This window comes from Sesamum indicum, linkage group LG3, assembly GCF_026168435.1.
Source record: "Sesamum indicum cultivar Baizhima isolate 11 linkage group LG3, ASM2616843v1, whole genome shotgun sequence".
In the NCBI taxonomy this organism is placed as follows: domain Eukaryota; kingdom Viridiplantae; phylum Streptophyta; class Magnoliopsida; order Lamiales; family Pedaliaceae; genus Sesamum; species Sesamum indicum.
The window spans coordinates 1,582,476-1,606,040 of record NC_142659.1 but is presented as its reverse complement, the minus strand read 5'-3'; the positions used below and the strand labels follow the sequence as shown (position 1 = coordinate 1,606,040).

General features: G+C 33.4%; 2 protein-coding genes and 1 pseudogene across 2 annotated transcripts; all 3 read right to left on the bottom strand.

The window, feature by feature from the left end:
• Window positions 1–1,709: 1,709 nt before the first annotated feature.
• Window positions 1,710–2,920, bottom strand: LOC105157076 (2-hydroxyisoflavanone dehydratase-like). The gene has a single exon (XM_020692717.2). It carries the CDS (start codon window positions 2,831–2,833, stop codon window positions 1,868–1,870), a length of 966 nt encoding a protein of 321 aa, XP_020548376.2. The 5' UTR covers window positions 2,834–2,920; the 3' UTR covers window positions 1,710–1,867.
• Window positions 2,921–10,808: 7,888 nt separating this feature from the next.
• Window positions 10,809–12,083, bottom strand: LOC110011728 (2-hydroxyisoflavanone dehydratase pseudogene; annotated as a pseudogene).
• A 9,415-nt stretch (window positions 12,084–21,498) lies between these two features.
• LOC105156977 (2-hydroxyisoflavanone dehydratase) lies at window positions 21,499–22,715 on the bottom strand. Its single transcript, XM_011073259.3, has one exon. It carries the CDS (start codon window positions 22,652–22,654, stop codon window positions 21,689–21,691), a length of 966 nt encoding a protein of 321 aa, XP_011071561.1. The 5' UTR covers window positions 22,655–22,715; the 3' UTR covers window positions 21,499–21,688.
• Window positions 22,716–23,565: the final 850 nt, after the last annotated feature.

The following is a 23,565-nucleotide window of genomic DNA, read 5'->3' as shown; positions in this document are numbered from 1 at the left end:
TCTTCAAAATGGAAGGACAATTTGATCATTTTGTAATTACCCTCGTCATTACGTAATGATCAATAGTGTTTGTCGGGTAGAATGATTCCAAATATTATTGAATGACCACCTAACTCAAATATATAAATCTCATATTATAAAACTACACTATCACTATTTTCAAGAAGTCTAAACCCGACAAAATTTTGAGCGGATTAGTGCAGTTTCATTGAATCGATATGAAGAGATTTACGAGCAATCCCCATTTATAAATCTCCTCGTTTCCAAGAAATTACTAATTTAAGTTGTATTATTTTAAATTATGGATTTAAATTTTGAAAAAGGAATTTGACGAAAAGATTTCGAATAAGTTTATATTAAAAGAAACTTTAAAATTATCAATATTTAATAAAATATAGTTCGAATTTAAAAATAGAGGACTTGAAAGTTAACAACAATTTTAAACAATTTCTTGACTAAAAATTTGAAATTCATAATCCAAATATAGCCTTGTGTTAAAAGACATTTGCAACGAGCGCTACAAAAAATACAATATTTAATATGATTATTTATTGCCATGATTAAAAATAAAATAGTTTTAGCAAACGGTCATTGAGACTACATACGGCCATGCAATGGTTGTTAAGTGTGGTATATATTTACGAGGATAGCTAAAATATTTGTTATAGTTAAAAGCAACTACGACTCTTAGTCATGGCAAATAACTTTTTGTTGAAAAAAAAATCTATATTTTCACAGCAATATTATTTAACTCTGGCCAATAAAAATAATTTACCACGATTTTAGTCCACAACTATTAAAATTATAGTTATTTGTTTCTAATGTAGTATTTTTTGTTTTATAATTTCTGCTTGTAAACTACTTAAGTTAAATTAATTTAAATAAAAATTATAAACAATTTTCTACGAACTTCTGTAGTTTATTAGGTAAAATTGTAGATATTAAATTCTTTTTCCAAGCATTACCTACTCAAACTTCAACTTTGCCCTTTAAACTTTTATTTTTAAATATTTGTAATTTTTACTATCACTTAACTCACAATTTTTTCGATGTACTCCCATCACAAGAATAAAAACTATTAGAAATACTATTTTATATAAGATTATTTTTCTCTTGATTATTATTAGTCGTGTTTTTATTTTTAGATGTCTGGACATTTAATAATAACATGAGCCATGGATCACGTCAATATAATATAAATACGACAGGTAATATTATTATTATTATTGTAATACGGATCATATATCTTAATTAACATAGTATAATTTTTAGGGGAAAAATATTATTTTAATCCGCTAAATATGCCTAATTTTAATTTTAGTCCGATAACTATGTCCATTTTTTTTTAAGTTCAGTAACTTATGAAATTGCTTACTTCTAGTGCTCTGGCAGATTTTCGGACAATTTTACCCCTATACAACTTTTGAAAGGCGGTTTTAGTCCATATGCACTCATAGGGGTAAAATTGTCCGAAAATCTGTCAGATGACTAAAAGTAAACAATTTCGTTAGTTACTGGACCTAAACAAAAATGGACATAGTTATCGTATTAAAATTAAAATTAAACATATTTAGCAAATGAAATAATACTTTTCCCAATTTTTAGATATAATTTTGAATTCATCTTTTAATATTCTGGCGCTTTATATATGCATTAAAGAACCTTAACCAACATTCTATTTTAAGGGGGCGAAAAAAGGAACCCATAAATTCTAAATTGAAAAATGCCAAGTCATATTGATATGATCCAACATAAATTAATTATATGACAAATATAATACATTTATTATATAAAATTTATTAAAATAATCAATCACATAATAAATATATTATATTTATTTAATAATTAATTTCATTTAATTCAAATTTCAGTGTGAAATGAAAGAAGCCAAGCGCTTGATGAGATTCTTGGCCTTCTCAGTTTGCGGATCAAATAAATGAAAGCAGTGATCCTCTCCGTCAATCTCCACCACCTGCACTTCGCCTTTCCACCCACTCTTCTTCACTTTCTCTGCGTAAACTAAACCCCTCGCCGTTAACAGATCCTTCTCTGACAAACAAACTATAATCTTGGAGCATCCCAGCCCGGCCAAGCTCGGCGCTCCATCGGCCAGCGGATTGATCAATGGGCTATCAATGCCACCGGGAGCAGACGGGTATACGAATAACCACAGCCTGTAAACTGTATGTTGCTCTATATCTTCTTTCGGTTCGTTTCCGATGGGATTAGAGCCCCAGAAGTAGGGATGTGAGAGAATTGCACCCAAGATTTTCACGTTTCCGGGTAAAGACTCCGACCCAGCACGCATGGCAATGTTGTGGACGATGTTCCCACCGGCGCTATCGCCGCCGATGAAAACCCGGTTAAAATCGGCGTGGTTGGTGATCCACTGATCTTTCTCGAAATGGGTTTGGTCAAGAACGTGGGAGCAGACCCATTTGAGGGCGTCCCAGGAATCTTCGTAGGCCGCGGGGAGGGGGTGTTCGGGAGCGAGACGGTATTCGACGGAGACAACCAGAGCTACGGATTCGGCGGATAAGAGGTTCATGAAGCGGTGGTCGAAGAAAGAGAAGGCGGATTCGACGCAGAATCCTCCGCCGTGGTAGTAGACTAAGATGGGGAGCTTTTGAGTGGGGTGCGTGAGTTTCGGGAGGTAAAGTCTGGCGGATACGGTTGGGGAAATGATGGTGTCTTTGGAGGAGACGCCGGTGGTGGGGTCTTCCGGCGAGGGAGGAACGTGTGGCGAGCCGAAGAGGCGCTCGACGGTGCCGTCGGTGTAGACTTTGATGATCGGAGAGAGGTCGGTGAGGACCGCTTTGGTTGTGGAAGCCATGGCAGATAAAGGAGGCCGGGTGCTCCAATCTATGGCGGTGAAGAGTTAAGACATTTGATGTGAATGCACTGCGGTTGATTTATAGGATGCGTTTAATGACCTACTTGTTAAAATATAAATGCCTTAGTTGATTTCTTTAATGATTTTCACACTATAATGAATTATTGGGATAGCATAATTTTAATTTTTTATTTTATAATAGCCGTCGTGACGTGTTGTTTTTTTAATATATAATATATATTTTTTATTTATATAATTATTATAAATAAAAATAAAAAATGCATATATTAATAAATTACTTAAAATGCATTATTGGCAAAACAAAATGTCATATTATAATTTATTTTTTTTTTTACAATATTAGCATAGAAATGGGGCAATGGATGTTTTCAATTTATCACTCTAAAAAAAATGCATATTTCTAAGGGATTGATAATAACAAAGAAATCTGTCACAAATGAAAAGTTTCAATAGGATTCGGACGGCCATAAATCAGTCACAATAAATCCTACTAGAACAGGTTTTCCATAGATGGTTATAAATTGATTGGAAACTCCGTCGGAAAGTTTTGATTATTTCTTAAAATAAAATATTTTTATTGATTGTACAATATTTTAATAATTATTTTTTACTGTTAAATTTATAGATGTTAAACTTTTAAGATTAAAATTAAAAAAATGCAATTTGTAATTAATAAATTAAATAAAAATATATTTGTTATAGTTTTTTAATTCAAACAAAAAGTAAAAAAGAATTCTAATTTAATCTCGTGGCCTCTTGATTATCCTTGGGAGGCTATGGATCAATATTCTCAATCGGTTGTTATGTTGATTAATCGCTTGATACATCAAATCACATGAAAATTCTTTTGTCTCATAACGAAATATATTTTTCGTCCTGTGGTGCATCTCAACTTACACCCGATCTTTTACCAGTTTTCCACCATCTCAAGTCTTGATGACTACCCATCATGTATTTTCGGCATTTGAAGCTCGCATTGGATGATGTGTGCCTGTGCAGCACCTTGTGCTCATGCACTCATCTATCCACAATGTCAGTGTTTGACGAGGCTTTCGACTTGCACGGTCTTGCGTGTTTTTGTGCTCCAGTCTAACTAGCTACTTTTCCAAGCGTCTTGCTCACAATCTTAGATCCTTCTAACACATCCCTCGATTGCAAGGAGCATTTCGCTCTGCTTTGCATCGCAGGGCAATCACGCTCTCACAACGCTCATCTCAAACGCAACTCTCACTCGATGCATTAGTAGCACTTGAGTTCGCCCGTCTATCATGACTCGCTTAAGTAGGATCACTCCATAAGTTCGAGGCTCATTAGATATGCCAACATCTTGCATTGATCCCATATAATATGCCCAATGTACCTTATTATTGCATATTTGCATGAGTTCTCAATTTGTCCACAACGCGATTTCGCCCCACAACCATTTTTTTGTCGAGGAACCCAATATCACATGCCACGATTCAATTTAGAAGCAATTGGAGCTTGCCTCAATCACTAAATCAGCCTTGAGGTTTGGAAAACGCCATACCCATTAATTGATTAGGTAAAGATAACATAAATTATTGATATTTGTTTTCTTTTTGCTCTTTTTTAAGTGTGCAACCTTATCTCGCCTTTTGGACGGCGCCGAGGCACTTTTGGAGGTAGGTTTGGGAGAAAGTGGCTACAAGGCCCAAAACACCATCAATTAATCAAAAGTCCCCAACAAGAAATATTATTTAAAGATAATTATACCCTTCTTCTTTAAAATTCGATCTAATTATACGTAAACCTCTTGTAATTTGAAAAATTACATCTAATACTTCTGAAATTTGATTTTATCTAACAAATAAGTCCCTTCATTAGTTAAAATTTATTAAATTTATTGATAAATTAACAAAAAATACTTAATGAAAATTGATAGTTAACCTCGATTGACTTATTACTGATTATTGCAGGTCAAATAATTTTTTCATTGACTAAATTACCCTTATAACGATGAAGTTGTACCTCCTCAAATGCATTATTGCGTGAAGACGTATGTGGGTAATTTTGATTATAAACAGATTTGTTTGACCTATTATAAACTAGTGTTAAGTCAATTGATGGTACATATAATTTTTTTTTTTATTAAAATCAGTTTTTGTTGTGCACAGAATACTTAGATAAGTACCTACAAAAGTAATTTATGTGCTCATTCGTGATAGAAAATCTAATTCTTAAGTGAAGCAAAGCGAATTATTACTGAGTTATCAGTAAAAGAGAATGGCAATTTAAAGGGAAAAGTATTATTTTAGTCCGTTAAGTATGTCTAATTTTAATTTTAGTCCAATAACTATATTGATTTTTATTTAGGTCCAGTAACTTACGAAATTGCTTACTTTTAGTCCTCTGGCAGATTTTCGGACAATTTTATCCCTATGCAAATTTTGAACGGCAGTTTTAGTCCACATACACTCATAGGGGTAAAATTGTCCGAAAATCTGACAGAGGACTAAAAGTAAGCAATTTCGTAAGTTGCTGGATCTAAACAAAAATGGGCATAGTTATCAAACTAAAATTAAAATTAGACATACTTATCGGACTAAAATGATACTTTTCCCGCTATTTAAATTGAGAAACTATTAATATGATGAAGGTGTTTTTTCTTTTCTTACATATATATGCTAGTGATGATGATAATAACGACATAAATTTATGTGCTTGGTTGCTTAGAAAATAGTCCCCTCGTATTAAATTGGATTCTGCATTGTTGTATTTTAATGTGCATGGGCTTCTAGGAGGATATTGAACGCATTGATAGAATGATAGCTGTAAGCGAAACAATCTACAATAAGTGGTGGCAGCCTGATCCTTATATTGGTAAGTGTTCAGATGCCATCACGGGTTTTTATACCAATGTATTCAAATATCTGTAACATAAAAGAAATACGTGTATTTCTAGTACTATTTCTAAGGGTTTTTTGGCTTTTTGGTTGGCTAAATGGGGGTTCTGGGATTTCTAATGTTGATAGGAATTTTTTAGTTGAAATATAGAGAGTCCAGTTGGTTTAAAGGGTGATTTTATTTGACATGAAAATTTAATGTGTATTTCATTACTTCCTAAGGTAAATGTAAATTGTGAATTCGCTACTTATTTTCAAATTTTAGTGATTTTTGGATCAAATGTAAATTGTGAATTTATTACATGTTAAGGTCAAGAATACTTAATTTTAATTTGATATGCTTGATAAATAATGTTATACAAGAGCAAAATGGTTGACACAACTTGTTTTTGTTTTCTTATTATGTATCTTGTTCAAATTTTCAAAGTTAATTTGCTTCTTGAAAGTTTTATTTAGAACTTATATAAGTGATAGTTTTCTGAACTTTTACGTCTATATTTCAAAACTTTCTAGCACACTAGAGAGTATATAAAGGGGGTTTTCTCTTGATTGAAGTTGCTTTTTATTCTATTTAATTGTTATGAATTCTTGTAACAATTAAGGTTTAATATGTAAGATTTTGATGCAATGAGGATATGTTGCTAAAGAATGGAATTATGTACTTGTTTCACAATACATGTACCGTGGTTAATACTAATGCATACCTTAAATCAAGGATAAACCCATTTTATACCGAGCATTAAGCTCTAGAACTGATTGTAATAGCAAAATGTCCTTTTTAGAAGATAGGATAATAGGCTACAACGGAAGGGAGAAAGAGTTGTAAAAATCTTTAACTCCTCAAGACATTAGGGTAGATAACTTAAAAATTAGATGCCCTGAAAGATGGAAAGAGATACAAATTATATTTGATATCACTAAAAAGGAAAACTCTTTCCCTTGTGATGACTTGAATCATTTGCAACAACCTGTTGTTGGCAGATATAAAGGCATGTTAGAAATAGCAAGCCATAAAATCCTTGTTGCAGGTGTTGTAGGACGAGAAAATGAAAGTATGACTTTGGGGTTAAGTTTCCCCAAAGATCATAAACCATGGGGAAGAAAAAGTAATCAAATGGAATATAGTCTTGATGGTGTTACCATAAGGATTAAATGACGAGCCCATTTTCTATATACATATCTGTTGGTATGTTATATGATCAAAATAAGACATAGCATTTTGCAGCTTATATTGACTCATGTCAGCAATTTGCACCGCAAAACCTAGAGTTTTTCCTAAAGAAGCAAGGAAAACCTTACCCGTTATTCAAGGAAGGGATTTAATTTATGCAGAAAATTCTAACACTCAATAAGGAAATACGAGAAGTCAAGATCATCATTAGAGGAGCATTTGAAACATTTTGGTTCAAAATAAAAACACCTATTTTCATGATACAGGTGTTGATATCTTGCTAGGTAACAAGTGCATTCAAACATTTGCAAGATATATGCAGGATAATCAGAGGAATATGTTAATCTTCACTACTAACTGTGGTAGTGAGATACAGGTTTTACGAAGAGCAAAGGCATTTAAAAAGATATGCCTATAAATTTTCATAGCAAATGTGGTGATTTTGATGCCAAATTAACTCATCCGAAAATACAGAATAAGAAAAAATTTGGTGAAGTTCTTTTGTCTTTCAGGCAATAGGGACTCATCGATAGCGATAACTTCTATGAGGAATCTAAGGAAGAGAGTAAGAACCTTATGGAAACATTGCAGGAGATAAAGTCACTTGATATTAGAGACGAAACCAAGCTCTCTCTTGAGAACGCCAAGAGACTTATCAAGAGGAACATCAGTAAAAACTCTCTGGAATTGTGGGATAGGAACAAGATTGAAACAACTCTAAAGATTAAGGAAGAATGCAAATATGAATATGTTCGATAGAAGCCTATCCAAATGAATATAGATGATAAGATGGATTAATAAAATATTTGAATTTTATGGTTATTATATTCCTAGTAGAGAGCACTTAATTGAAAACATTAAAGGTGCAAAAATATTTTCTAAATATGATTGGAAATCTGGTTTTAATTAGATTAAAATGGAGAATGAATCAAAAAAATTTATTGTATTCTTCACACCATAGAGACAATATATCTGAAATGTATTTCAATGGGTTTAGCTAATGCAGCCCAGATATTCAAAGAGAAATGAATAATCTTTCTAAATATTATTTTGAGTTCATGTTTGTCTACATTGACGACATATTGATTGTATCCAAAAATATGAAAGATCATACTAAACATCTTAAAATATTTTCTAATACATGCCATAAAGAAAGATCAGTGCTTTCTGAAAAGCAAACTACTATAGCTGTTGATAAAATTGAATTTTTGGGAAATCTTATCGAAGAAATAGGAATTAAGTTGCAAGATCATATTGTGAAGAAAATTCACAATTTTCCAGACGTACGCAAGGATAAGAAGAATTTACAGAGTTTCTTGGTGGTTGTTAATTTTGAAGGTATCTTTATTAGGGATCTTACGAAATGCAGAAAGGAGTTCCAACCACTTTTAAAGATAAAGGAAAGTTCAAAATGGAAGTGGGAAGAAATTCACACGCAAAGGGTTCGTGAGGTGAAACAAGTGTGCAGTAACTTGCCAAAGATTGCCATACCACAAAACAATGATGAATTGGTAATCTACAGTGACGCCAATGACTATTAGATGGGCAACAGTGCTCATGAAAAGACCGCTACAGGGGAAGAACCTTATAGATATAGAGGAGAGTTGTTCTCAGAGGAACAAGCCCAAGTCTAGCACATTAATGAGAATGAGTTCTTTGCAATCTGGAAAGCTTTTAAGAAATGACCCTTATTCTTACTTGCTAAAGAATTTACATTAAAAGTGGATAATATAAATGTTAAAGTTTTCTTAAAAAATAAATTAGAATAAAAAATTGAGAAAGCTCGTATTATCAAATGACAAGCTAAATGTCAATATTACTGTTATAATATTGTCATTATAAAATCGCACGAGAATGTTCTTGCAGATTTCTTGACAAGAGATGGAGGTATCTGAAGCAAATTCTATCATTCTGAGGCTCAAACATCTTAGGGAGAACCTTGAGGAGCTTGATACAAAATTCGGACAGCTATCGGTGAAAGCCCAAATAGTTGGCCAAGTCCAAAGAATCAATCTTGACGCTATCCAGATCACAATAAGAAGTACCATGGTGGCTTCAACCTCGCTATGGAACGATTTACAAGAATCAAATCGAAATGCATCACCCTCGATAATGACTCGCGAGTTGGGAAAACCTTTAGAGTACACCATAAACATGCCCTTAGAATATATGGATCTAGACCTGTAGCAGCAGATTCAAGTACCGCTTATACAAGGCCAAAGCCAAACTCTGGTGAAATGACAGTAATTGAATCACAAGAAGTGAAAACTCCTGCTGATCCAAGACAACCCAGCACCTCTGGGGTCAGAGAGGTAGAGATTAACCTTAGGTCGATGACAGGCACCTCTAAGACTAAATACTAATGAATTGATAACTTCTTCTGCTTGGCAGGTTTAATAGCAAATGTGGGAAAAAACTAATTTCTCGAGACGGCGTCAATCCAGGCAAGACCATCATCGAAACATCCAAAAAATATAACCGAGTTTGGATGTTAAAAAGGTCAAAACCAGCATATGTTTGAGAGTGGTATGATTTTGGGGCACTAGCTTCAGTTCATACTATGTCTCCAAGTTTTTTCGAAATCTCAATAACTTTCGGAGTGGATTAGTGGGGCAGTTCATGATTTTTGGCAAAATAACCCGCACTAGAAAAGAGAAGATATTCTGGAGCTAAAATTCATATCAGCAGCTCTAGAAACAATAGAAAGAGATCTCATCCAACATTCCATTTCATCAAGCTGCAGAGACCAGATATGATAGCTTTCAACAAAATTAAAGCTGCCTCAGGAGAACCTCCACTGGTGTCAGCCATAAGAGATGATGATATTTCCACTAGAAAAGCTTGGGGTCTATGCGTGTGTCTCACCGAGATAGACAAAGTCAAGTGTTCATTTAAATATTTTCACTTAAAGTAAATGGATCATTCCTGTTAAATTTCATGACAGAAAAAAGCACCGAGTTTGCAGAAAGTATGTGAGAGAAAAAGAGAATACTTATATGGGAGAACAGTTGCCTGCAACCGAGGCCTCAAGAATGAAGACATGCAACATGCTGCATGTTGGGCATGATATAACCATATATACCCTTGTTGGGTGAAACAAGAAAAACCCCTGTTTAGGACCAAAATTCTGGTTGCCTAGAAAAAACCCAAACCAAAATAAGATAAGGTAAAAGGAAGAATTTTTACAAGACAAAGTAAAAACATACAATTAAGACTATCGGTAGAAGAAGCCCAAGGCCAACTATCATAAAGGAGAAGAGCTAGCTAGCAATCATATAGCTAACAAGTTATCATGACCATCAGCTGGAAAGGACGAGGGGATGACGAAAGCAATAATGTCATTCGAAAAAGGTAAAGTGATGATGAACGTAGTGACGTCATCAAAAATAAGTTTGAAATCCGTATTTGATGTCCATGGATGTTTATAAATAAGGAATCACCGAAGCAAATGGGGATCATCAGAAATTTTCTCGAAATCTTCAAAAGCATAATATAGTTTAAAAATTCAAGTCTTTGTAGTTTTAATTCTTAGTTTTATGGAGATTTTCCCAATGAGTCAAGTCCTCTTTTGTACGAAAGGTTAAGCAGTTGTCTCTTCCAACAGAGGAAATAATATCTATGTAATATTATATATATATATATATACTTTTTCAATAAAAATTAGGCTTCTGTCTAAACTGTTGTCCATAATTCTATTAAGTCCCTATATTGGAGTGGTTTCTATGCGCTAAAGTAGGAAATGAATTAGGGTTGTGTTGTTTGTTGTTTAAGGAGCCAAGTGCCTACGAACCCATTTGCTTCGGTACTGTAGTTGGAAGAAGTTCGTGAAATCGAGTACTTGAATACCCGTGAACAAGACAGTCGAAAAGTAAAAATTTAAGAGGGCTTAATTTATTTTCCAAAGCTTGTAAGGCTAAACTAAGAACAAAATGGTTATAATTTGGTCAAAGGGTATAAATCACGCACAATTTGAAAGATACAGGGCAAAAAATGCCACTACCCCATAAATGCGGGGCAGTACTTGCATTTAAGCCTTATTATTATTACTAATATTAACGTAATATAAACTTAGATATAATTTTATTTCAACAAGCGATTTAGGGAGAAGAAAACCCATAATTTCATTGTGAAATGAAAGAAGCCATACGCTTGATAAGATTCTTGGCTTTTACAGTTTGAGGATCATATATATGAAAGCAGTGATCCTCTTCTTCAATCTCCACCACCTCCACTTCGCCTTTCCACCCACTCTTCTTCACTTCCTCTGCATAAGCTAAACCCCTCGCCGTTAACAGATCCTTCTCTGCCAAACAAACTATAATCTTGGAGCATCCCAGCCCGGATAAGCTCGGCGCTCCATCGGCCAGTGGATTGATCAATGGGTTATCTATACCGCCGGGAGCAGTCGGGTATACGAATAACCACAGCCTGTAAACTAGAGTTTGCTCTATATCTTCTTTTGGTTCGTTTCCGATGGGATTGGAGCCCCAGAAGTAGGGATGCGAGAGAATTGCGCCCAAGATTTTCACGTTTCCGGGTAAAGACTCCGACCCAGCACGCATGGCAATGTTGTGGACGATGTTCCCACCGGCGCTATCGCCGCCGATGAAAACCCGGTTAAAATCGGCGTGGTTGGTGATCCACTGATCTTTCTCGAAATGGGTTTGGTCAAGAACGTGGGAGCAGACCCAATTGAGGGCGTCCCAAGAATCCTCGTACGCCGCCGGGAGGAGGTTTTCGGGGGCGAGTCGGTACTCGATGGAGACAACCAGAGCTCCGGATTCGGCGGATAAGTGATTCATGTAGCGCTGGCCGAAGAAAGAGAAGGCGGATTCAATGCAGAATCCTCCGCCGTGGTAGTACACTAAGATGGGGAGCTTTTGTGTGGGGAGCGTGAGTTTCGGGAGGTAAAGTCTGGCAGATAAGGTTGGGGAGATGGTGGTGTCTTTGGAGGAGACGCCGGTGGTGGGGTCTTCCGGCGAGGGAGGAACCAGCGGCGAGCCGATGAGGCGCTCGACGGTGCCGTCGGTGTAGACTTTGATGATCGGAGAGAGGTCGGTGAGGACCTCTTTGGTTGTGGAAGCCATGGCAGATAAAGGAAGGTTCTCAAATCTCAGGTGGGCATTTGATGTGAATGTAGGTAATTTACAGGAGAATAAGTTGAAAATAGAGCACGCTTATGATGACCTACTTATCATAATTAAATAGCAACTTGCGTGCTTTAGTTGATTTGATTTAATGAGTTGTTGGGACGCCATAATTGTAACTTTTTATTTTATAATAGTCGTCCTCCGGCATTGTTTGGGCATATAGATAATATTTTTTATATTTTAAAATATATTATAAATAAAAATAAAAATATATAACAAAAATCAAATACAAAAATGAAATAAAAGAAAATTAACTAAAGGTTTGTTTGATTTGGCTGAAAAATAGGTATATAAGAAAATTGGAAGTAAAAGTTGATGTATAAGAAAAAAGTTTGTTGTTTGGCTAGAAAAAAAGTTGGAAGGAAAATAATATTTGATGTATATGAAATCCTTTCAGTGTCTAATTTCGTTTTCGTTCATAATTGGACGGAAAAGTGAATGTTTAAGGCCAAAAATAAAAATTATATATATTTTATTTTCGTTCAGTGTCCGAATTAGGGTTTTATTGCCAATTTTCCAACTAATTGGGACACTTCCACCAAAAAATGCAGACATGGTAAATCCCTAGTTCTAGAAATGGCCAGCAGACCATGTGTGTATTCACGTGGATATTTTAATTACTCAGCCAACTGCGTGGCAGTGATGTAGATTTGTTGGAGGGAATGTACAAGTCACACTTAGTGCTCGTGACTCTTCTCAGGCAAAAGAACAAGAAACGACAACGAAGCTCTATTTATCCCAAATTTTTCAGCCCTGATTTCAGCATTGCAAAAAATAATTGTTAAATTTCAACCTATGAGGGAGGTAAATATCTATATACATAGGTAAATAGCGGCTCAGGAGGGTGACGAGTTCGAAGAGGATGAAGTTGTGGGTGGTCTGAATGACTATAAGTCTTCTTCAGGGAGAGAAGAATTTGATGATAGTGACAATGAGTAGGAATACAAAACGAAAGAAGATTAGGATGAAAAGGAAGATGTGGCAGCTAAAAATGATGATTGGTTATACATTCGAGTGGGAGATTTAGTAGATAATGTGATCAAAGAGGCAGATGAGGGAAAAAAGAGTGAGGCCAGGGATGAGGATTCTGATGTAGAAGGGCTAAGGGTTGATGATACTAATTTTTTTGTAGTTGAGAACAATTATCTTGTTCATGTCGGTCATGTCTGTTCCTTACATAATTTTCAGATATCATTATGTACTAGGTAGGTTTAGAAGTGAAAGCTTGAAAAGGTTAAAAAATTATTAAAATATTTTTTTAATAATAGTTTTATTTATAAATTTTGATTGATTCTAATTTAACAAATCCACAAATTAAGATAATTATTGACATGTTTAATAAAAATAATTTAGTTATAATCTAATAATCAATATTAAATTTTTCAGTTATTCTACTCCATTTAAAGATTCAAACTCTTAAACTTTCTACCATTTTAGTTTAATTTATTTGCACTACTAATCTACTGTAACATGTTAAAATCCTTCAAACTTTAATATATATATATATATATATGTAAATTACAATGAATTTTTCTGAGATTTGGTATAACTATGGATACCTCTTATTGTTTGAAAAATTACAAATATCCCATAATGTTTGATGAAATTATGTAATCCTATGATGGATGTATGAAATTATCAATTTTGCCCCTACTATATTTTTTAATTTTTTGATAAGACAACCAGCTATTCAGGGGTGGAGTCACCGGTCATCAATATCTAGGTTGTCGATGATTCGCATTGTACAAGCAGCCGGAATACATGGAGCCCACTCAACTGCATTTCACGGGTTATCAATAAATTTTTTTTATTCAAATTAAGTTAAGTCGAATTAAATGAGCAAGCACAATAGTTTTGTCATGTAATTGATTAATTTTTTTTAACTATGTACTAATTACTGAACAAATGCATTGTACTTACTATATAACTTATTTAAGTTTGACCGAATTTGATTTGAATTAAAATATCTTGATTATCAACTCTTTTTAAAACACCATACAATTTAATTAAAAATTATATATATTTTAGGTATTTTAATATTTAGTTAATATATTTTATAAATAAATAAAATTTATTAAATATATCAAAACTAAATAATAAATAAAATTATCAATACTATATAATTTCTTAAAATATATTTAAACTAAAATAGTAATTTTCTCTTATATATCAAACAAAGGGGTAAAATAGACATTTGCAAATATAAAACAATGTCAAAAAGTGTTAAAAAAAAAAAAAGAAAGAAAGAAAGAAATCCACTCATTTTAGGCATGTGAAATGCACTCTCTTTAATTTCTAAAAAGGACAAAATGCATAAAACCCCCCTGTGTTTTAAAAAGTCTGCAAAAAGCACCTCCTTGTTTTCAGAATAGGCTAAAACCCCCCTCATGTTTTGTTTTAGTCAGCAAAAAACCCCCATTCTGTTAGCAACTAATGGGAAGTGGAGAAGACGCGCGTCTGCTGCATTTGGTAGTCTTTTTCTGCGATTTAGGTTGATATTTAATAATTTTTTGGACCAAAATACCCCTCTATGGGTCTACATAACAAAAAAAGGGATTTTTGCTTGTTTTGTGTATTCTTTTTGTCATTTTTCACCTTAAAAAATAAATTAAATTTTGGCATATTAATTTTAAATTGAAATATTAAATTAAATTATATTTAAATTCAAATAATTTTATAATCATTAATTATTAAATCTAACTATTATTTTTAATTAATTAAAATATATATTTAATTACAATAATTATTATTAATTAGCCAAAATATTTAATTATTATAATTATCTAAAATATTCTTAATTTACTAAAATATATTTTAACTAATATAATTAAAATTAATTAAAAAATTAAAAAAAAAGAAAGAAAATCTGGTATTTCGCCCACTTTCGCCGGAAACTTCGAAACAATTTTCCGACGCCGTCCGGACGAATTTCCGACGCCCAATGGTACCATTAGAATCCTCTCTTCAAGACGAACATTTTCATACCTTCAATTTGAGTTTTCGTCGATCATAGAGAGTGGGCTCAAGCAACGATCGCCGAACATATTTTCCATCGATTCGTCTCCGTCCGATCGAATCTCAGTCTCAAACTAGCACCATCAGACTCGTCTCTTCAAGACGATTCTAATGAGACCAGCCTTACTCAATTTGGTAAAGAATTTAAATCTGGTCGCCGGCGACGAGATGTGGTTGGGAGGGGGGAAGCCGGGGTAAAGGGGGTGGGGGGGCAGCGGGGGGGGAGGAGGAGGAAGGGGGTGGGTGGGGTAGTTAGTTATTTTTTTTAATATATAATAATAATATATTTTTAAAATTTTAAATTATTTATATATAATATAAATTAAATAATATGTTGAATTTAGATCTTTTATTTTTTCAAAATCTAACGGTTGAGATTAATTGATTAGATCTAACAATCAATATTTGATCAAAAAAATCCAACGGTCATTAGAATAAGAAATAATATATATTAAGTAAGGGTATAACGGTCATTTTCTAAAAAATTAACACCGTTTGTTGGATTTAACGGAGAGGGGCGATTGAGCTGAGTTTACAAAACACATGGGAGCTTTTAGCCTATTTTGAAAACAGGGAGGTGCTTTTTGCAGACTTTTTAAAACACAGGAGGGTTTTATGCATTTTGTCCTATTAAAAAAGAGGGGGTATTTTCTTGCCTTTTAAATAACACAGGGGGTTTTTTGCCTATAAACATAACATAGGGTGTTTCACGATATTTTCTTAAAATACAGGGGGTGTTATGCAATTTATTCTTTTATTATTTTTTATTTTTTATAAATAATATTTTATATTTTATAATTATAACTATAATATATATATATATATTAAAATTTATTAAATCTTAACCTTTAATAATTTAGATCTAACGGTTGAGATACATTGATTAAATTCTACGATTGTTATGCAATAAAAAAATTCACTGGTCATGAAAAAAGAAATAATATATAATTAATAAGGGCATAACCGTCTTTTGATGAAAAAATTAACACCTTTAGCTTCAATTAACGGTGAGGGGCGAGTGTGCTATATTTAAGAAAATAGAAAAAAAATTTTGCCTATTTCAAAACAAGAAGGTTTTTAGCTGACCTTTTTGAAAAAATAGGACTGTAATATGCAATTTGGCCAATTGGGACCCTACCATGTGTTTGGTCCAGGTCATGGCCATAAAACTAGGGCCTATCAATCCAATGTGGACCACCGATCAAAATAATTCCACCCGAAACCCAATCCAACCTATTTTGTTAATCTTCTTTTAAAAAAAATTAATAATATAACACCATAAATATTTCACTAACAAATAGTAAAATATACAAAGTGAGAAGTAAATAAATGCCAATGAAAATAGATAGGCAAGTGCTTCGGATAATTATTTAAAACTATCACATATTTATAGTATAAACAGCTTAAACTTGTTTTATGCTTTTTCAATGTGGAATAAATGAAAAAGTGCACAATCTTAAGTTAAACTTTTTCAATATGGTACAATAAGAAAGTACTTTTTACTACTTTTTTGCAGATTCTTTTGTCGTAGAGGACTTTTTGAACATTTCACTGATCACAGGAGGTAAATTGTATTTTACCCAAATAACCAAGGGCATTTTCATTAGGTGTTAACCCAGGAAGGTTGCTAGACCATTTCCTGTGCTCGATAATTATAAATTTTTTATCGTGAAAATGTAAGTTCTTTATCTAATTTCACACTAAATGATGGGAAAAAGTATTATTTTAGTCCGCTAAGTATGCCTAATTTTAATTTTAGTTCAATAACTATTTCCATTTTTGTTTAGGTCCAATAACTTACGAAATTGCTTACTTTTAGTCATCTGGCATATTTTCGAACAATTTTACCCCTATGAGTGCATATGGACTAAAACTGCCTTTCCAAAGTTGCATAGGGGTAAAATTGTCGGAAAATCTGCCAGAGGACTAAAAGTAAGCAATTTCGTAAGTTACTGGACCTAAACAAAAATGAACATAGTTATCGGATTAAAATTAAAATTAGGCATATTTAGCAAACTAAAATAATATTTTTTCCCTAAATGATGTAAAAGAAAATATGTAATTGAATAGACAAATATCTTTTTGAAATTCATTGCCTTCTTCTAATTTGAGAAGTAAACAACTCATATACTTAGATGCTTCTGTTAGAAAAGGAAGAGAGACAAGGAGAAGGTACAAGACAAACTTAGATGAATTTTTATAGAATTTCTTTTTATTTTGCAAAATCTCAATTACGAATAGGTATTTATAGATGCACGAACTTAGACTTTCAAATTAGCTTAATAATTATCTCATAAGTTTATGTCAATATTAAGTTTGGCCTGATATAATTACCAAAATATATTAACTATGAATGCTGACCATACCTATTAGAAATACCAAATTACACTAACAACAAGCCCCCTCAATTTGAAATTTCCTGTTTTACACCAAGACATGCTCTCAATCTTTGGAAATCTTCAACCTTTAACGGCTTCGTGAAAATATTTGCAATTTGATCTCGGGTCTTCAAATATTTGAGCTCCACCACATTATTGCCAATGCATTCTCTAATATAATGTGATCGGGCCAAATTTCGATGGTATGCTGATGATGGTACTCCATTTGCCTGAGCCCGATTTGAATGAACCTGAGGATCAGAAAACATGTCAAGCTAGTCGGGATGTTACCCAACGAAGACACTCCAACACTCAAGTTAGTGTTCTGGTCGAAATATAATGGCAAACACAAAGACTATGGAAGATCAAAAATTACCTCCTTTGGTCAGAATATTCGTTTATATATGTAATTGGGGCCGGCTATGATAGGCAGCCACGTGTCATGATCGCATTGATGTGGCCTTTTTACAAGGCAGTTAAATTAGGAAAAACGCGCGGATGATGCCCCTAATCAAGTCCGCGATCCAATCCACAAACTGAGCCTAAAATCTCTTTGTTGCCTTTTGTGCCAGTAGGATATCTACCAATGGGGTCGAAATTATGTTTCTACCCTTAGTGAGGGGCATATTGGTCTTTTAATATTTTATCCCTCATCATTATGATATCTTGTATCTATGTGCTTGCTTCGGTCATGGACCATCGGATTCTTAGCAAGTGCTTGTGCCGATTTTTTTGTCAATGCAAATCTCTGTCGTCTTTTCTTGAGATAAGTGAAGCTCTTTCAATAATTTTCTAAAACCAAACAACATGGCAAGTTCAAAAAGTTGCAGCCACATACTCAAACTCACAAGTTGACAGAGTCATTGTGGGTTGCTTTTTTAAACACCATGAGATAGCACAATCACCCATGAAAAATACAAGACCAGTTGGCAATGTTTAGATTCATATTTTTGTATTTTTCGAGATAAGATAAAACACACTTAATATTTATTTTTGTATTTTTACATCTTATTTTTGTATTTTTTTTCTTTTCAACTTTCTATATATAATATCTATACATTTATATATAATATAAATCAAATATGATTTTACAATAAACAGTGATTTTTGTCTCCAAAAAATACAACATTAAACATATTATATTTATATATATACATATTTATATATATAAATATATATAAAAGAGATATAATTTGACAATGAACAGTGATTTTTGTCTCTCAAATCCCAACATCAAACCTACACCACTTATTTTAAAATATTTTAAATTACCTTAAAACACAAATCCAAACATATCATCTATCTTCAACACACACTTACTTATCTCTATTTTTCTCTCTCTATCTTTAATACACAAAACAAAACACTCAAAACACAAATCCAAACATATGGGTTGTATTTTTTCTACCATCAATATTTGCCGCAAAATCAATATCGCTTAGATGTAGGAGCTTCATAAAATGACTTATCACCCCAACTATGAAAAGGATATCTAGTCTTGTTTTTGACAAATTATCCTTTTTCATTTGAGATAACGCTGATTTATCTTGAAATTTATCCTAGTCATTCTCTACAATCTCCCACACATCTTGAGAACCAAGTACCGCTTCCATTTATATGCACCACGTTTCATAATTTTCTTTTGTGACGAGTAAAGAACCTACTCCATTATTCATCATATTTTAAGTGGCTCTGATCATACCACTTTGTTAGAAAGGAAGAGAGATGAGAAGTAGTAGAAGACAAACTTAGATAATTATTTATAAAATTTCTTTTTGTCTTACAAAATCTCAACTATAAATAAGTATTTGTAGATGCACAAACGTAGACTTTCAAACCAGCTTAATAATTATCTCATAAATTTGTACTAATATTAAATTTGATCTAATACAATTACCAACATATAATAACTATGAAATTTACCAAACCTATTGAAAATTCCCTCGAGCCGAGCTCGTGGTGCACCATCTGGTGCACCTCGCTCCACCTCAAGCACCCTTGCACCTTGGGCTCGAGGTGCAGCACCACTAGGCCCTCAGCTCGTGGTGGCTCGAGTAGCACCACCAGGCGCAGCTCGAGCCAGGCACCAAACATTGTTGGCCAAGCGTATTCACATACCCCTAATGAATTGAAAATAATAAATGACTCCCCACCCACCCACTCCCATGTGTTAACTCAATTCAGAAAAGTGTTTATTCTTGGACAAAATATTACACCGACTACTGCATATTCCATCCGAGAGTGGGGGGCTGGTCGAGGGTTTTACAAAGAGATCAAATTGAAAATTTATCCGCGACACAATAACTCACCAGGTGAAAATACAATTTTCGATGGAGTTTTTTAGTAAGAGTGGTCACTATCAATGAATAGTAGTTAGGTTTAAAAAATAATATTTATAGTAGTGTCGGGAGTTATATTGTGTGGTGGGTTGCATTTGTTTAACATGTGCCTCATATATATTAAATTACTTTTTAACCCTTGTAGGTTAATATTTTTTACAAATATACATCAATACATAAATTTTTTGTAGTTTGAAAAATTACATCTAATATTCTTGAAATTTCCTTTCGCCTAACAAATAAATCCCTTCGTTAGTCACAATTCACTGTATTTGTCGATATTAATAAAATAAATCAAAAGAAATTTATATTTATTCTCGATTGACTTACTACTGATTTATAGCAAGTCAAACAAATCTTTTTATGACCAAATTACCCTCATACGTCTTCACGTGTTAATGCATGTGAGGAGGTCTATCTTCATAATTATAAGGGTAGTTTAGTTCGAAAAAATTATTTGACCTGCAATAAGTCAGTTTAAATCAATCAAATGCAATTATTAATTTTCGTTCAATTGTATTGTTAATATCAGCAAATTTAGTGAATTTGACTAACAGGAGACTTATTTGTTAGATGGAAGCAAACTTTAGAGGTGATAGATGTAATTTTTAAACTACAGGAGGTCTACGTGTAATTACACTAAACCTCGTGAGAGGAGGTGTAATTATCCATAAATAATATCCTAGCGTATTTTCATTTTCAATGTTGGTGAGGAAAATAGTAATAAAAATGTTATTTGCAGCCTATATAATTTTAATAGTCATGTTATTATTTTTATTTGTTTTTTTGTTTGAAAATCATGTGAAAATACAATTATTTGTCTAGAATGAAAATATATATGGTGTTAGATATTAAAATATTATTGAAGTAGATATTAGTAATTATGAATAAAACTCTTTATAATAAATTTTTTGTTATTAAAAATATAGCTCAATCCAATTAAGTAAGTAACAACTATAAAATTAATTACAAAATTATTTATTTATAATGTATAATTATATAAAAAGGATATAATTGGCATCACTAAAAAAATATATATATGTATATTGTAAATCATTCACACTTTTATAATATACATTGAATAGACACTGCAACTCCACCATGTTGAAAGGTTTTATTCTTTTACTAATTATCGTGGCACGTCATTCCTACATGAATATAATAAATAATATTTTTACTTTAGAATATATTATAAATAAAAATAAATTATATAAATCAATATATTACCTTACCTAAAAAAAACTAAAGAAAGAAAAAAGAAATTAGCTTATCAATTAATATAAAATTTAAAAAGTTGATAAGTTAGTCATCTATTAGTTGAAGGGCACTTTTTACTTCACGTCTGTTTGGTGTGGTGGTGTCATTAATGATGTTTATGAGTATCACGGACTTTTATTTTATATATATATATATATATATATTGCCAAACTAGCCAGTTTTGTATTTTATAATACTCACTAGCTGAATGTATGACTATTTATCGATCACAATCGGGAAAAATAATGAATTATAGAGAAAAGTATTGAGAAAGGGTATTTGGAGACAATATCCAAAGGGGATCTGTGTTGTGTTCAACTTGTGTTTTTATTTACTTTTTATTTGATTACAATCATGTATCTTATTTATAGCATAAATCACGTATCACATTAATATAATATAAATCTGACATATAATAAATATAATATATGAATTATATGATAAGAAATTCTAGTTCAAATCTGAAACAGTTAAATAACAAGTGCAATATATTTATTGTCTGATTGACATACAGTTCAAAAAAATTGACCAATCACATATTAAATGTGATTACTTTATTTCGACCAAATTAGATTCGAACAAGAATTTTTCTTTATATGATATAAACCCGAGTAATACTCAACCAACAAGCGATTTAAGGGCAAAAACAAGGCATAAATTTCAGTGTGAGATGAAAGAAGCAAGACGGCTGATGAGATATTTGGCCTTTTCCGTTTGAGGATCAAATAACTGAAAGCAGTGATCCTCTCCTTCAATCTCCACCACCTCCACTTGGCCTTTCCACCCACTCTTCTTCACTTCCTCTGCGTAAACTAAACCCCTCGCCGTTAACACATCCTTCTCTGACAAACAAACTATAATCTTGGAGCATCCCAGCCCGGACAAGCTCGGCGCTCCATCAGCCAGCGGATTGATCAATGGGCTATCAATGCCTCCGGGAGCAGACGGGTATGCCAAGAACCACAGCCTATAAGCGGCACTCTGCTCTATATCTTCTCTTGGTTCGTTCCCGATGGGATGAGAGCCCCAGAAGAAGGGATTTGAGATAATTGCACCCAAGACTTTCAGGTTTCCGGGTAAAGACTCCGACCCCGCACGCATAGCAATGTTATGGGTGATGTTACCTCCGGCACTGTCTCCACCGATGAAAAGCCGGTTAAAATCCGCGTGGCTGGTGATCCACTCATCTTTCTCCAAATGGGTTTGGTCAAGCACGTGGGAGCAGACCCATTTGAGGGCTTCCCAGGAATCCTCGTACGCCGCCGGAAGGGGGTGTTCAGGAGCGAGACGGTACTGGACGGAGACAACCAGAGCTCCGGATTCTGCGGACAAGAAGTTCATGTAACGGTGGGTGAGCAAAGAGAAGGCGGAGTCGACGCAGAAGCCTCCGCCGTGGTAGTAGACTAAGATGGGGAGCTTTTGAGTGGGGTCGGTGAGCTTCGGGAGGTAAAGTCTGGCGGATAAGGTTGGGGAGATGGTGGTGTCTTTGGAGGAGACGCCAGTGGTGGGGTCTTCCGGCGAGGGAGGTACGTCTGGAAAGCTGAAGATGCGCTCGACGGTGCCGTCGGTGTAGACTTTGATGAACGGAGTTAGGTCAGTGAGGACATCTTTGGTTGGGGAAGCCATGGCAGTGTAAAGAAGGGTTCTCACTCCTCAGTGGTCAGAAGTTGACACTTGATGCAAATCAGCTGTAGTGGGTAATTTATAGGAGAAATTGAGGTGGAAAATGGAGCATGCATTTGCCTGCTTTCGTTGATTTTTTTAAATAATTTTCATACCATAATGAATTATTGATTGAGACACCCATAATTTTTAACTTTTTATTTTATATTTGTCAACATCATAGGTCCATTTAATATAATTTAAAATTTTACATGAGAATTTAAAAAATTAAAGTCATGATTATTTTAAATTACAAAACAAAAATATTTGTTTTCAAGGGAATAAAGAAGAAATTCGCGGCAAAGTAAAAAGGATAAATCTAAATTGCCCCTGAAATAATGAAAAACGACAAAATATCTCCCTAACAAGAAAAGGTAAGGAGCTTTCTCAATTTTTTAGTAAAGAAGCATATTACCTCCTCTAGTCGGCAGTGTAGTTTACTCATAAATTTTGGGATTGATTTAGCTATTCTGATCTGTAACTAATTGATTATTTTTACTCTTAATTACTAAATAAACAGCACATATTTCCGTAGAAATTACATCGAATTCATAGAAAAACGCAAAAAAAAAAAATAAAAGCGTGTTGCAATATAAAGAAATAGAAAGTGATAATATTTTTCAGCTTTTATATTTAGTAATTAGGGATAAAAATGACTATTTACAAATTAAAATAACTAAATCAATCGCAAAAATGGACGAGTGAACTGCACCACCCAACGAAGAGGGTAATATAGTTCTTCATTAAAAGGTTAGGGAGACTATTTACCATTTCTTTTAGGATTTTTTTTTTAACTTTTTTCAATATTTTAGGGGTAATTTGGATTTATCCTATGAGGTTTTCGACGGTCACAGACAAATCCTAATGTCCCATCA